This window comes from Cystoisospora suis (assembly GCF_002600585.1).
Source record: "Cystoisospora suis strain Wien I chromosome Unknown contig_2841, whole genome shotgun sequence".
Classification (NCBI taxonomy): Eukaryota; Apicomplexa; class Conoidasida; order Eucoccidiorida; family Sarcocystidae; genus Cystoisospora; species Cystoisospora suis.
The window spans coordinates 1-10782 of NW_027155637.1; the positions used below are offsets into that span (position 1 = coordinate 1).

General features: G+C 56.0%; 1 protein-coding gene across 1 annotated transcript in view; it reads left to right on the forward strand.

Annotated features, from left to right (window-relative positions):
• Window positions 1-3: 3 nt before the first annotated feature.
• CSUI_005833 (pumilio-family rna binding repeat domain-containing) overlaps window positions 4-10782 on the forward strand; it is a gene marked incomplete at its 5' end in the record, with an annotated part of 11945 nt that continues 1166 nt past the window's right edge. The window contains 10 exons of the mRNA XM_068066001.1: window positions 4-2070; window positions 2459-2563; window positions 3257-3422; window positions 3670-3852; window positions 4286-4443; window positions 5014-5123; window positions 5440-5517; window positions 5722-5811; window positions 6234-6379; window positions 6566-10782. The exon at window positions 6566-10782 is cut by the window's right edge and continues 1166 nt beyond it. Coding sequence (XP_067922021.1) covers window positions 4-2070; window positions 2459-2563; window positions 3257-3422; window positions 3670-3852; window positions 4286-4443; window positions 5014-5123; window positions 5440-5517; window positions 5722-5811; window positions 6234-6379; window positions 6566-8130 — 4668 coding nt within the window. The remainder of the gene's footprint in view (window positions 2071-2458; window positions 2564-3256; window positions 3423-3669; window positions 3853-4285; window positions 4444-5013; window positions 5124-5439; window positions 5518-5721; window positions 5812-6233; window positions 6380-6565) is intronic.

A 10782-nucleotide genomic window follows, 5' to 3' on the forward strand; every position in this document is an offset into this window, starting at 1 on the left:
CATGGAGGAAATCTATCCACTGCAGCAGCTGGGCGCAGCAGCAGTTGCCCTGCCGCCAAATCTGTGCCTGGGGGTCCGGGGCTTCCCAGCTCTGTCCCATCTGTGGGACACAATGACCGAGATGCCCTGCATGCCTTTGTTCGGTTTCCAGACTTGAGCGTGCCGGCCGCTTCACTTTGCGTAGGAGGCCAGTCCCGCGCCGATGCCGCTCCTCCAGGCACACGAGAGAAAGAAAGTGGCGTCGTGACCACGGAACCGACACTGAGGTCACTGAGAGCCCCACCCGGCCTTCCATCACCTTGCACGCGGGTGGCCCGTCACCCGCAATCCCCAACCACACTGCAGCACCTCGATGAGGGAACTTCACTGAGTGCCGGTCCCTGGGGCAACCCGTCAGCTCCGGTGGCGTGTACGAGTTTTGGTGATACTGACGCCGCGCTTTTGGCAGCTCTTGGTGTGATTCCGCCTGTGTCCCATACTCAGCAGAGTCCCATAGACATAGTGAGAGAGCACTCGGGCGAGCCGCCGGACTTCCTGTCTTTTGGACCACCCCGTCTTCCCGCGAATATTGGGTGCTCTCCTTCTGGCCAACTGACCTCCCCTCTTGGAAGCGCTGGAAATACACCTTTGCAGAAAACCGCACAGGAGGCGGCACGCAGCTCCGCAGAAGCTGTCGCGGCTTTAAGCGGAGCCAGCGCGACGAAAACAGAGCACACGAGTGCAGAGCGAGTAGCGGGAGAGGTAGAGACTCTTGGCGGCGGGCAGCTGTTGGGCAACCGGGAGGCTGCCGCACTTTTCGATGTTTTAGTGACAGCTCTTGGACTCGCGGAGAACTCTGGACAGCAGCGAGAGTGGTCTGGATCAACCAAGGACAAGGTGTGGTCGCGGCCTGTGCACCCTTCTAGCAGGTTGAGACATGCGCAAGATCATCAGGCGGATGACCCGCAGCCGTCAAGTGCGGCAGGGAAGGAGGGGTTGTCTGATCTGGGAGCACGAGGAAAGGCTGCACTTGGGCCAGCGGTGCCCGGGCAGTCGTCACACTTCCACACGGGAGCGGGTGGCGTCTCTATGCCCCATTCTCCCAGTCATGTGCGCGATAATCAAGTGACGCGGCCGTCGTATACTGTCCCGTCTGTGCCACGCGCTTCTACGAATGCCGGTTCCGATCCTTCGTCACCTGCATCTCTTCCTTCCCCCCTTTTTAACGCTGGTGACTTCGCGTCTTTGCTTGCTCAGGCTCTGCAGCAGCACCAGGAGAGAGAGCAGCACAGGCAACTTGTCCATGATTTGCTTGCGCGCTGCTTGCAAGAAATCTCTTGTCAGGATAGGAGTCCTACAAAAGGAGAAACGTCACGCCTTCAGCAGCATACCTCCTCTTCAGGCGTTTCGGGGTCCGGCTGCTCGGAGGAGCTGTGCTTGCTGCTCGCTACTGCACAAGAACGCTTGCGACTGGCAGAGCAACGACGGGCGCATACGTCTTCACAAGATCGGCCTCCAGTGGAACCGTCTACACTAAGTCCTCGGGGGGCACTGTCGTCTGAGGTCAGCAGAGTGCCAGAAGACAGCTTAAGCAGCAGAAAACCTGAGTACTTTTTTCGACGGCTATCATTTCAGCAGCAGCAGCATGCTTCGACGGCACCTCCGCCTGAGCCGCTACCTTGTGGAGAGGGAGGGACGAAGAAAATTGGCCGGCAGAGCCGTGGTCAGCAACACGTATCGCAGCACCAGCGGCGGCAGCACACCGCTGCGGCAGGCTCTGGAAGAAGCAGCGAAGCTGATACTGGTGGGCGAGGAGGGCGCGGAGTAGATATGTCTTCGTCAAGTGACATCGCAGGTCCTGCGTTTACGTCAGTTGCCGGAGGTTCTTCCGCTAGCGTTGTCGACTCTTGCTCAAGTACCGGACAGGCCGCCGTCGTGGCCACAGGGCCCGGAGGAGTTCCAGGACCTCCGGGCGGGGCAGTAGCGGCCACCAGCGGGGCGACAGGAGTAGGGGACCGCCGCCCGAGAAAGAAACGGGATGGTCGGCGAGCTCGAGGTGCCGGAGGCGGGATAGGAGTTCCTGAAGGCCTGGTAAGTTTGTTCATTTCTTGCAAGCTCTTTTGTACTTAATGTAGATTTAATGAAGACTGTCCCTGCCGTGACGGTTCGCGCGCTTCTCCATTATATGGTAGTTTTATTTAATTAAGTCGGGTCCGATGCTAAATGCTGAGTTCTGGTGGCTCATCCGCGAATCTTTGCTGGGTTGGCGGGGGTCGCTTGTTTCCCTCTCAGCGCGATCTTTCTCATCTGGTTGCGGTTAGCTGGCGACGTGTGTGTCTCGAGTAACGGTGCTGGTAGGACAGCTCCGCTGCGTTGCGTGTTCCCCAGGGCATCTCGCCGTTTTCTTTTGGATCCGTACATCTCCCAGCATTCAGTGAAATAGTGATTCGTGTTGGTGGATTGTCTGATGTGGGGGCAGGACGCATCCTCGGCGCCGCTACCGTCTTCTTGCAGTATGGCACTGCGAGCCTTCCGCTTAGGCACGTTGCGGCCCTTCACACTGAGAGATGTCGGCGATAACGCGGTAAGTCCAGACGCCTACCCGGTCCACAACGCCAGTTTCTTCAACAGCCGTTGTTTCAAATACAGAGTCAGTCTACCGCCTCGGAGACGCAGACAGGTGGGCAGCACTTCCAGCGTCAACTTATTTTCTGGGCACCTCTTCCAGGCAAGAACAGCTTTTTTTCCTTCTCCGGCCTGGCAGAGGAGACGCCGGGGTGTTGGGACTAGTTTCAGGTCAATCATCCGTTCAGCCGCGTCATCGTGATTCGTGGCGATTACCGTAGTTAGCGCGGTCTAGTTGTCCGTCCTTGCCCGCGGGCGGATGCTCGCATGTACATGTTTCTGTGAGCGTGTGGACCGGCCCTCAAGCAAGCCAATGGGACACAGGTGACTATATTGAGCGACGTTGAAGTTTGTCATTGCTGTATGTGTCTGTCGGCTTGTATGTTCCTGTACCACTACCGCGTCGCTCCGTCTCCCTCTAGGGCCAGACCCACCGGGAATCCCGACATACATCGGTGAAGAATCAGAGCCGCTCTTCCTTCTGCCAAAGAGGAAATATCCAGTCAGAGTCTTCTGTTGCCATGATGGGGATGATAACATCGCGGTAGTGAGGCACGGCTTGCAGAGTGGTGCACGCACACTGTACGATCTCTCTATGAAGATGGCTTTGATGCTTGACTACTTCGGTGCTGGTGTTGCCTCCTGGTTGCAGCTCGAGTTTTGCAAGGACCCCTTCGCCTCGACTTTCCTACAAGAGCAACTCGAAGTCTGCTCTGTTAACGACCGGATGGCAATGCTGCTTCAACTGCTTCCCCACGTCCGCGAACTCACAGCGGATCCGAATGGGTCTTACGTCCTTCAGAAATTCCTGCTTCATGGTACGCATGGATCTCGGCCCGCGGGCGTTCTTGTGTCTCTGTTCTTGGGTCCATAGAGAAGAACAAGCAGCATTGCGGGAAATTAATTACGGGAGACATTTCCAGGAGGGGCGCCGTTGCTGGCACATCCCGAAGAACTTCTCTGCAGAACGGATGGCTTGCGCTCGCTACGGGGTGCAGAAAGGTAGCCGCCCTTCCGTCCGTACGACGCTTCTCTCCTAGTTCACTTGTCGGTGTTTGCTCCCAGGCAGCGACAAGGAGAAGGAGTGGATAGCGGCGCAGCTCGCGGGGGATGTCGTTCGCTTTTCGTTGGAGGTGTACGGCTGCCGCGTGATTCAACGAGCGCTGGAGTCCTTGCCTTTGCCTGCTCAGCTCCGTCTTGTCGCCGAACTCGAAGATCACGTCATTGCCTGCGTTGAAGACCAGCACGGTAATACACGCCGATTCGTGAATGAGCGAGGGAGCGCGGTTTGTCCCGGCTCACACGGTTACACAGCCAACAGCAAGCCTCCACAGACGCAGACATATGACTAGCACCTCTCCACCGCGCTGGCTATTGTAGGGAGGGGTGGCTCATCTCTCCCGCTAAGCAAGGCATTTGTGTGGGAGGAGGGGAGACCGCATCCTGGTCGATGACAGACCCCTCACTGGATTTGGGACGGCGTAGTCCAGGGAAAGGCTGTAGCTTTGGTGTGTCGACGTCCTCGGGGCCTAGAGGAGACTCGGGTTTTTCATAGGGCAGCGGGTGATAGTGATTACCGAAGGTCGTGTGGTAAAATCGCATTCTGCGGAGCTATCTTTGTTATTCTGCTCAGTGTTACAGAAGGCCTGGTCGTTACTGATGGGATTGTATGTCTCTTCAGGGAACCACGTGATCCAGAAGTGTGCCGAGCAGCTGCCGCCTCCGTCTGTTCAGTTCATCATTGATGCCTTTAAGGGGCAAGAGGCGCGAATGGCTGTTCACTCGTACGGTTGTCGCGTAATTCAGCGCTTGCTCGAAGCGTGCCCTGTCGCTCAAGTGGTGAGTGGATAAGGTGTCCGCTGCTGTTCTCAACGGCATGATGTGCCTGGCTGGCATAGTGCCGATGAAGTAAGGGTATGCTATCATACTTATATACAGGCGTCCGGGGTGTGTACACTTCGTCGGCCCGAGGTATCGTTACCACCAGCCGGCAGGGCAAGAATAGTGTAGGGGGCTCAACTGTGGTGCCTCGCCAGGGTGACGGAAAGAAGAGCGGTTTTCGTCCACTCTCCCTCACGGTCCAAGGTCCCGAGGCGCAGGCGGTAATCAAGTGGTCGAGTATCTTGTATCCAATAGCTACCAGGTGCAGCCACATAGAGACACTTGTGTACGGATCCAGGTCTCGCCGCGTTGGCTCGTGCACTGAAAGGAGACCCGGTTACCTTGCCCGCGTAAAAGCCAGCCGTGAAGCAGGTCTCGGAGTCTCTTCTTCTGCCGCGTCCAGAAAGCCGTCTTCTCATGCTGGAATCTGGGCTTGATGAACAGGTCCCTGTCCCATGTCAGCTGCGTTCTATACCACAGTGAGGATGGTGTCAGGGTTACGTCTTGCTGTTCCCGCCTTATGTTCAGGCTCCACTAGTGGACGCCGTCATGCAGGAGCTGCGAACGCTGATTCGGAATCAATTCGGAAACTACGTTGTTCAGCATATTCTTGAGTTCGGACGCGAAGCTGATAAACTGTAAGAGCTGGCGGGGGGAGCCCCTTCGATGAGGATGACCACGTCCTGTAGAGGCACTGTTGCATGTCGCACAACTTCAGGTTCAGTTTTGTATTCCGGTTTTCGATCCTTGCTGGCTCACTCGAACCGAAGGGAAGCCTTCGCCGTTTCCCGTAAATTTCTCTGCTAGGGGTGTGCAGTGCTTTCGTGGCCGTATGTTGACTGGGTAAAGACGCAAGCCCAACGTGCAGCCACATCGAACTTCGTCTGTGCTTCGCCTGTGTTGTGCTAGATACGTGTGTGTGGTGGCTCCTTGCGTCTGTGCGTAATGTTGCAGGAAAATCATCAAGCTGATGTGCGAGAGCATAGTGCCCCTGTCAACGGAGAAGTACTCGTGGTGGGTGAAACAAGACCTGTAAAGACCAGAGGACCCTGCACTGTGTTTCATTCTGGCCGGCGACACTAGGTCCGCGTGGTTGTCTCGTTTTTCAGCTACTCACGTCACCGGGTTGTAGGAATTCAGTGACGGAGGCTAGAGCTGCTACCTGTCATGTCAGAGAACGCTGTCGCCAAAGACATGGTGTAGAGGCGCTTTTTGTGCTCTCAATTGTTCGTGCAGCAACGTAGTAGAACGAGCGCTCACTCTCGATGCCATGGGAATCGCGCGGCGAGATATCATCAGCGCGGCGTTGGGTGGGGCTGAGTCAAGGTAAGGTGTGGCAGTTCAGCGTCTGAGGGAGATCACGGTCAGGGAATCTCGGTCTTGCCCGGCCCTCTTTTGTCGAATAAGGAGCATGGTGCTCAACAAGAACTGGGAGCGACGTTTGTTGCAACGCTCGAAGTTCGTGCGTACAGACGCGGGGGGGCCAAGGGAGACAGCTTATGTCAAAGGAAGACATGTGTGTGTTGAAAGGCTTTTTTTCTTCATGCCGATCCCAAAAGACGTCTCGCGCACAGAGATTCTGTTGGACCCACGATCGGTGGCTTAAGAAACTGCAGGTGTTGTCTCTGGCGACCGCGCCTCGTGGAGACGCGAATCTGAGTGAGCGGCTGGAGGTCCGTGCCGAGCCGGTTGTTGCTACTATCCCCGAAAGGCGGTGATTCGTTCTGCTCCCTCACTTTATTTTGCAGCGGGCAGCCGTTGAAGATAATGATGCTGGATCGGTACGGAAACTACGTGGTGCAGCGAATGATGGACGTGGCCCCCAGTGATTTGCGGCCATCCCTTTTGAGTCTTCTCCGGCAGCAGGTCGACGTTCTAAAGAAGTTCACTTACGGTAAGTATGGCAGCTGCCCCGCCGAGACGAGCCGATCTTTCGCTTGTGTTGGGGTGCCTCCCTGGCGTCTTTTCTGTATAGCCACCGGTGGTCACTGTGCAGTCTCCCCTCGAGACTGCCTTCCCCGCGCGTCGTTGAAAACCAAAACAGTGTAGCTCGGAGTGGGCTGTGATTTCTGTGCTACAGGCAAGCACATTGTCACGGCATTAGACCGGATTGACAGCAATACAAGTAGTCCGTCGACGGACTCAGCCACGGGACCATCAAGTGCCACTGGTGCTCCCGAGCCGTTCACTCCCACTGGCAGGGGGGGGCTTCCCGGAACCACTGTAGCTGGTGCTGGTGCTCCAGGCAAAACTTCGGGGACCTCGGCTCCTCCGCCTCCGGTCTCCCGGAGCAATGCCGTAAACGCGGGCAGTGGCTCCGCCCAAGCGCAGCAGCCAGCTGGTGGGCAACGTCACCAGTATCACCGAGCTCAGCCGCAGCAACAACAAACTCTTCCAGTCCACTTAGGTTCTGATACCGGGTCACAGAGTGTGTCTCCCTCAGCTTTGTCGCCCGCTGCCAGTGGGAGCGTGCGCAGTCGAGGCGGGAACGAGTTCGGAGCCGGCGCAGCGGTAGGTTGGGGGCGTCGAGGTGGTGGCCAGCATTTCCAGTGTCGGAATCTACTCACGGGGGGAGGATCTCCGCAGGCCGCGACGGGCGTTGCGAAGGGAGGACGGGCGACCACGGAGGCAAGGCCAACTGGATTCGACCGGCAAGTCGGAGGAGGGGGTGGAGGGGCGGCGGAATTCATTGCGGAAGATCGAAGGTTGTCTGGGTCACGAGGTAGAGCTGATGAGGCGCATGCGGAGTGGCTAAATCCTGCTCGGCTTCAGCAACTGCTTCAGATCGACCACCTCTCCCCCTCAGCCAGGGCCTCCGCCTTAGCTGCTCTGCAGCAGTGCCTCGGCTCTTTGTCTGGTATCTCTCCTTCGTCGAGCTCCTCGACCAGTCCCTCGTCTCGGTTTTCTCCTGCCGCTGGCGGCGGAGTGGGAGATGTCGAGAATACTGGTATGCACCAAATGAAAAACTACGCAGACTCTGAGTTGCTGAGGTGCCTCAGCCAGGTGTCCACGCCCACCAGCAGATCTGTTCTGGAGAATCTCGGGGCTTCTCATGGATTAGGTGCAGGAGTTATTGGGGCAGGAGACAACCAGGAAGGCCCGTCGTTTGTCCGCGCTCATACATCAGGGGGGGGGACGAGCAGTGCTTCAGCTGTGTCTGGCTCTTCCCCGGTCCAGTTACTCCCATATCTTTCGTTTCCCGGAGCTAGCCAGCCAGTACGAGGTGGAGCAATGGACGCGCCCGGGGGACAGCCGGCGCTCCCTCACATCAGACAGCATGGAGGGTTTTCACAGCTGCAGTATTTGCCGTATGAAAGTAGTTCAACCTCTTTCAGGTCACTCAACCGTGCAGCCAGCTCTGGTTTCTTGTACGGCAGGGGAGCCGCCGGAAGCGGCTCTGCGTCAGCACCAGGTGCTGTCGTTCGAAGCGGAAGCGGCGAGCACTGCTCGACGCACCAACGCGAAGGAAGTTCTGCTAGCGGTGGGATCAGGCTGACTCCCGAGATGGTCAGCGAAGTGTTGAACGTGGTCCAGCAGTACCAAAGGCACCCAGCTCCCTCAACCCCATGGAGCAGGGAGCGCGACGGCTCTGCCGCGGCACCTTCACCACCTCAAAATCCCACCAACCCGAGAAGGCCGCCGTGAAGGTGGTGTTACATCCTTTCGGAGGAAGGGTTTTCGCGAAGTAGGAGGAGTCCTAAGTTTTTTGTCTCCAGTCAGTCGATGAGAACCTCCACAACACGCAGGAATCGAACTGTATGCGAAGCATTCGGTGCTGTCCCCCGTCCAGAGGATCAGCAACGCCACGAAGAGACAGCAGCGGGATTCGCTCCGGACTAATAGGTCCGGGTGGGTGGGCGGAAGGGGTGTGTGCGCACCTTTAGTCCTAGGGCCAGCTCGCGACGGGAGGGGGGGGAAAGAAACGCGCTTTTACTGATGCACATGCGCTTTCAGTTTCGTGCATCATGGGCTGGACCGACTCCCTTCTTGGCGGTGACTAGACGAGTCCGTCCCCAGTAGCTGAGCCTCTTGCAGGGTTGTCGCAGCGCTCCATTTCCCCAAGTTTTTTGTTTGTCATCGGAGTGCATCAACGACCACATTTTTGCGAGCGCCGGCTGAGGGGCCGCCGTTGTTGTGGCACTGCTTCCGGAGACGGTGTCGCTTCTCGGACTTTCTGCTCCTCACTGGCAAGGTAGCTCCGTCTCTGGTTATGTATATGTATACATATATATACATGTCGGGTTCTCAAGCCAGAGAGTGATAGAAACAGTCGATCTATTCTTGTTTCCTTGCGACAGCCCCCACCTAATGACGGGTGAATGTAAAAGAAGAGTGCTGCGACGTTTTACTGTCAACAAGCAACGGCCTCATTGTCTCGGACGTCAGTAGTACGATACTAGTAGTCGATGATGATAGTAGTAGTAGACCATTTAGTACGTTCTTATTATTCTCTGTACAATGACCGGTTTACCTGACTCCACGAGAAAAGAACGTGATCCATTTGCTTCTCTTTACATGCATTTTTCGGACCGTGTGAGGGTATATTTGCTACTCGACATTTTCCGCTTTCGCGCGGCTAAACTCCTAGGCGGAAGCTTTTATTATGAGCATCGTAGTAGTAGCCTGTATCGCAGGAGGGACGCCGGGGGGGCGTTTAACTGCTGCCTCCCTCTGTTTTCCGGTCATAGACGGGTTATGCTCGACAAATGGAAGAGAGAACACATTTGTGGTCTTTTTTAGAACATGGTTGCTGCTGCTCTGGCTCAGTCCTTCCCCTCATCCGTTAGGAGAAGAGATCAGTGGGGAAAGGGGGGGGAGGCGGAAGCGCGCCAGGCAGGTTTTACGGGGTATGTATGAAGACGCATCTCCACGTACGGGGCAAAGAGTCCCCATATGAGGAGCCATTGCGAGGGTGCGAGCGTCGTGAGGACAGGCATCTGCATCGTCTTGTTCCGCTGTAGTGAGGTGAATGCTAGCTTTTACGGCAAAGGTGTTGTGCTGTGCTCACACGCGAACACCAGGAATACTGAGAAGGATTCATGTCTTTCACTCACCATTGCATCATATCATAGACGACTACCACGCCGTTCTTCACTCGCTCCTGTCTTCGCCTGTGGTTAAGTGTCTTCATTGAACTTCGGTGCAGTATAAGAGGCTGTTCGCTGTCCTTCGTTTAGTAGTAATAGTTCATCGCCCTTCCACAGGCAAAGTCCACGCCCGCTCTTCGCAATCGCCTAGCTAAACTTCAAACTGAAAACTGCCGGGTGGAACACCCCAAGAATAATAAGAAGTGATGGCGCGCAGGGCGCCGCTGTCTATCATCACCCCGAAGAACAGCCTAGTTTCTCACGCGTGCAGTTTTTTTATCGTAGCATAAGTGTCAACAAGACCACTAGCACGGCGTTCCTGCTGTGGATCAGGACTTCATCCATGAGTCAGTGTGAATTTATTATGTATGTGTGTGCATTTGAGCTGTTTGCGGATGCGTCCTCCAAAAGTCGTCTGCTGGTATTCATTCTGAAATCTAGTAGTAGTAGCATCAGGGCTGGGCACCTGTTTCCGAAAAGGAAAGGAGTGCGCTTCACCTTGTGCGGGTGTTGAGGCTCTGTGTACCTCAATTTTTGTATGACAGTGCCTCGTTGCTTGACCAGTATTTTTTTTCCGGAGAAGAAAGAAGAGGTACTCTTGAGCCCTCCAAATGATCGTCGGCCTCCCTTTGCTTAGGCGTAACGACGTAGTGCTGCTGCTGCGACTCCATCGATTGATTGTACACCTGTCGCTTACGTGGGTGCCGTGAAATTTTCGATTCCTTTGCCAGCAGGACGGAGTGGACGGGGCTGGGGGGGCCGTCTGTCCGTCGCTTGGCGGCTTTGCACTGCCACGCAGTCATCGTATGTCGTGCGAAGCTAGGTAGGACGATGATGACAAGCAAAGCTGCTGCTGTTGCCGCTGCGATCGACAATGATGGTAGCAAGTTTTTTCTTCCGGTGTCAGGGGTCCAGTTGACAGCTGATCCAGAACTGAAAAAGAAGTTGAATGAATGGGCTTCCACGGCGGCAGCATCAAAGAAGAGGCAGCAGCTGCCCTTTTACATCCGGCCAAAGTTGCGAGGTGCCCATGGTCAGTTAGAATTTGCAGGCCGTGTACCAACCACTATGCTTGAAAAGCGCTCTCAGAATCCGTCTTTGTTTCGGGGCCCGTGAGAACGAGAACTGGAGTGTTTAGAGGAAAGGGCAGGCCATGCTTTGTTCTACTGATCCAGAGGTCGAGTCCGGATCTCGTACTTGAGAAAAGAAA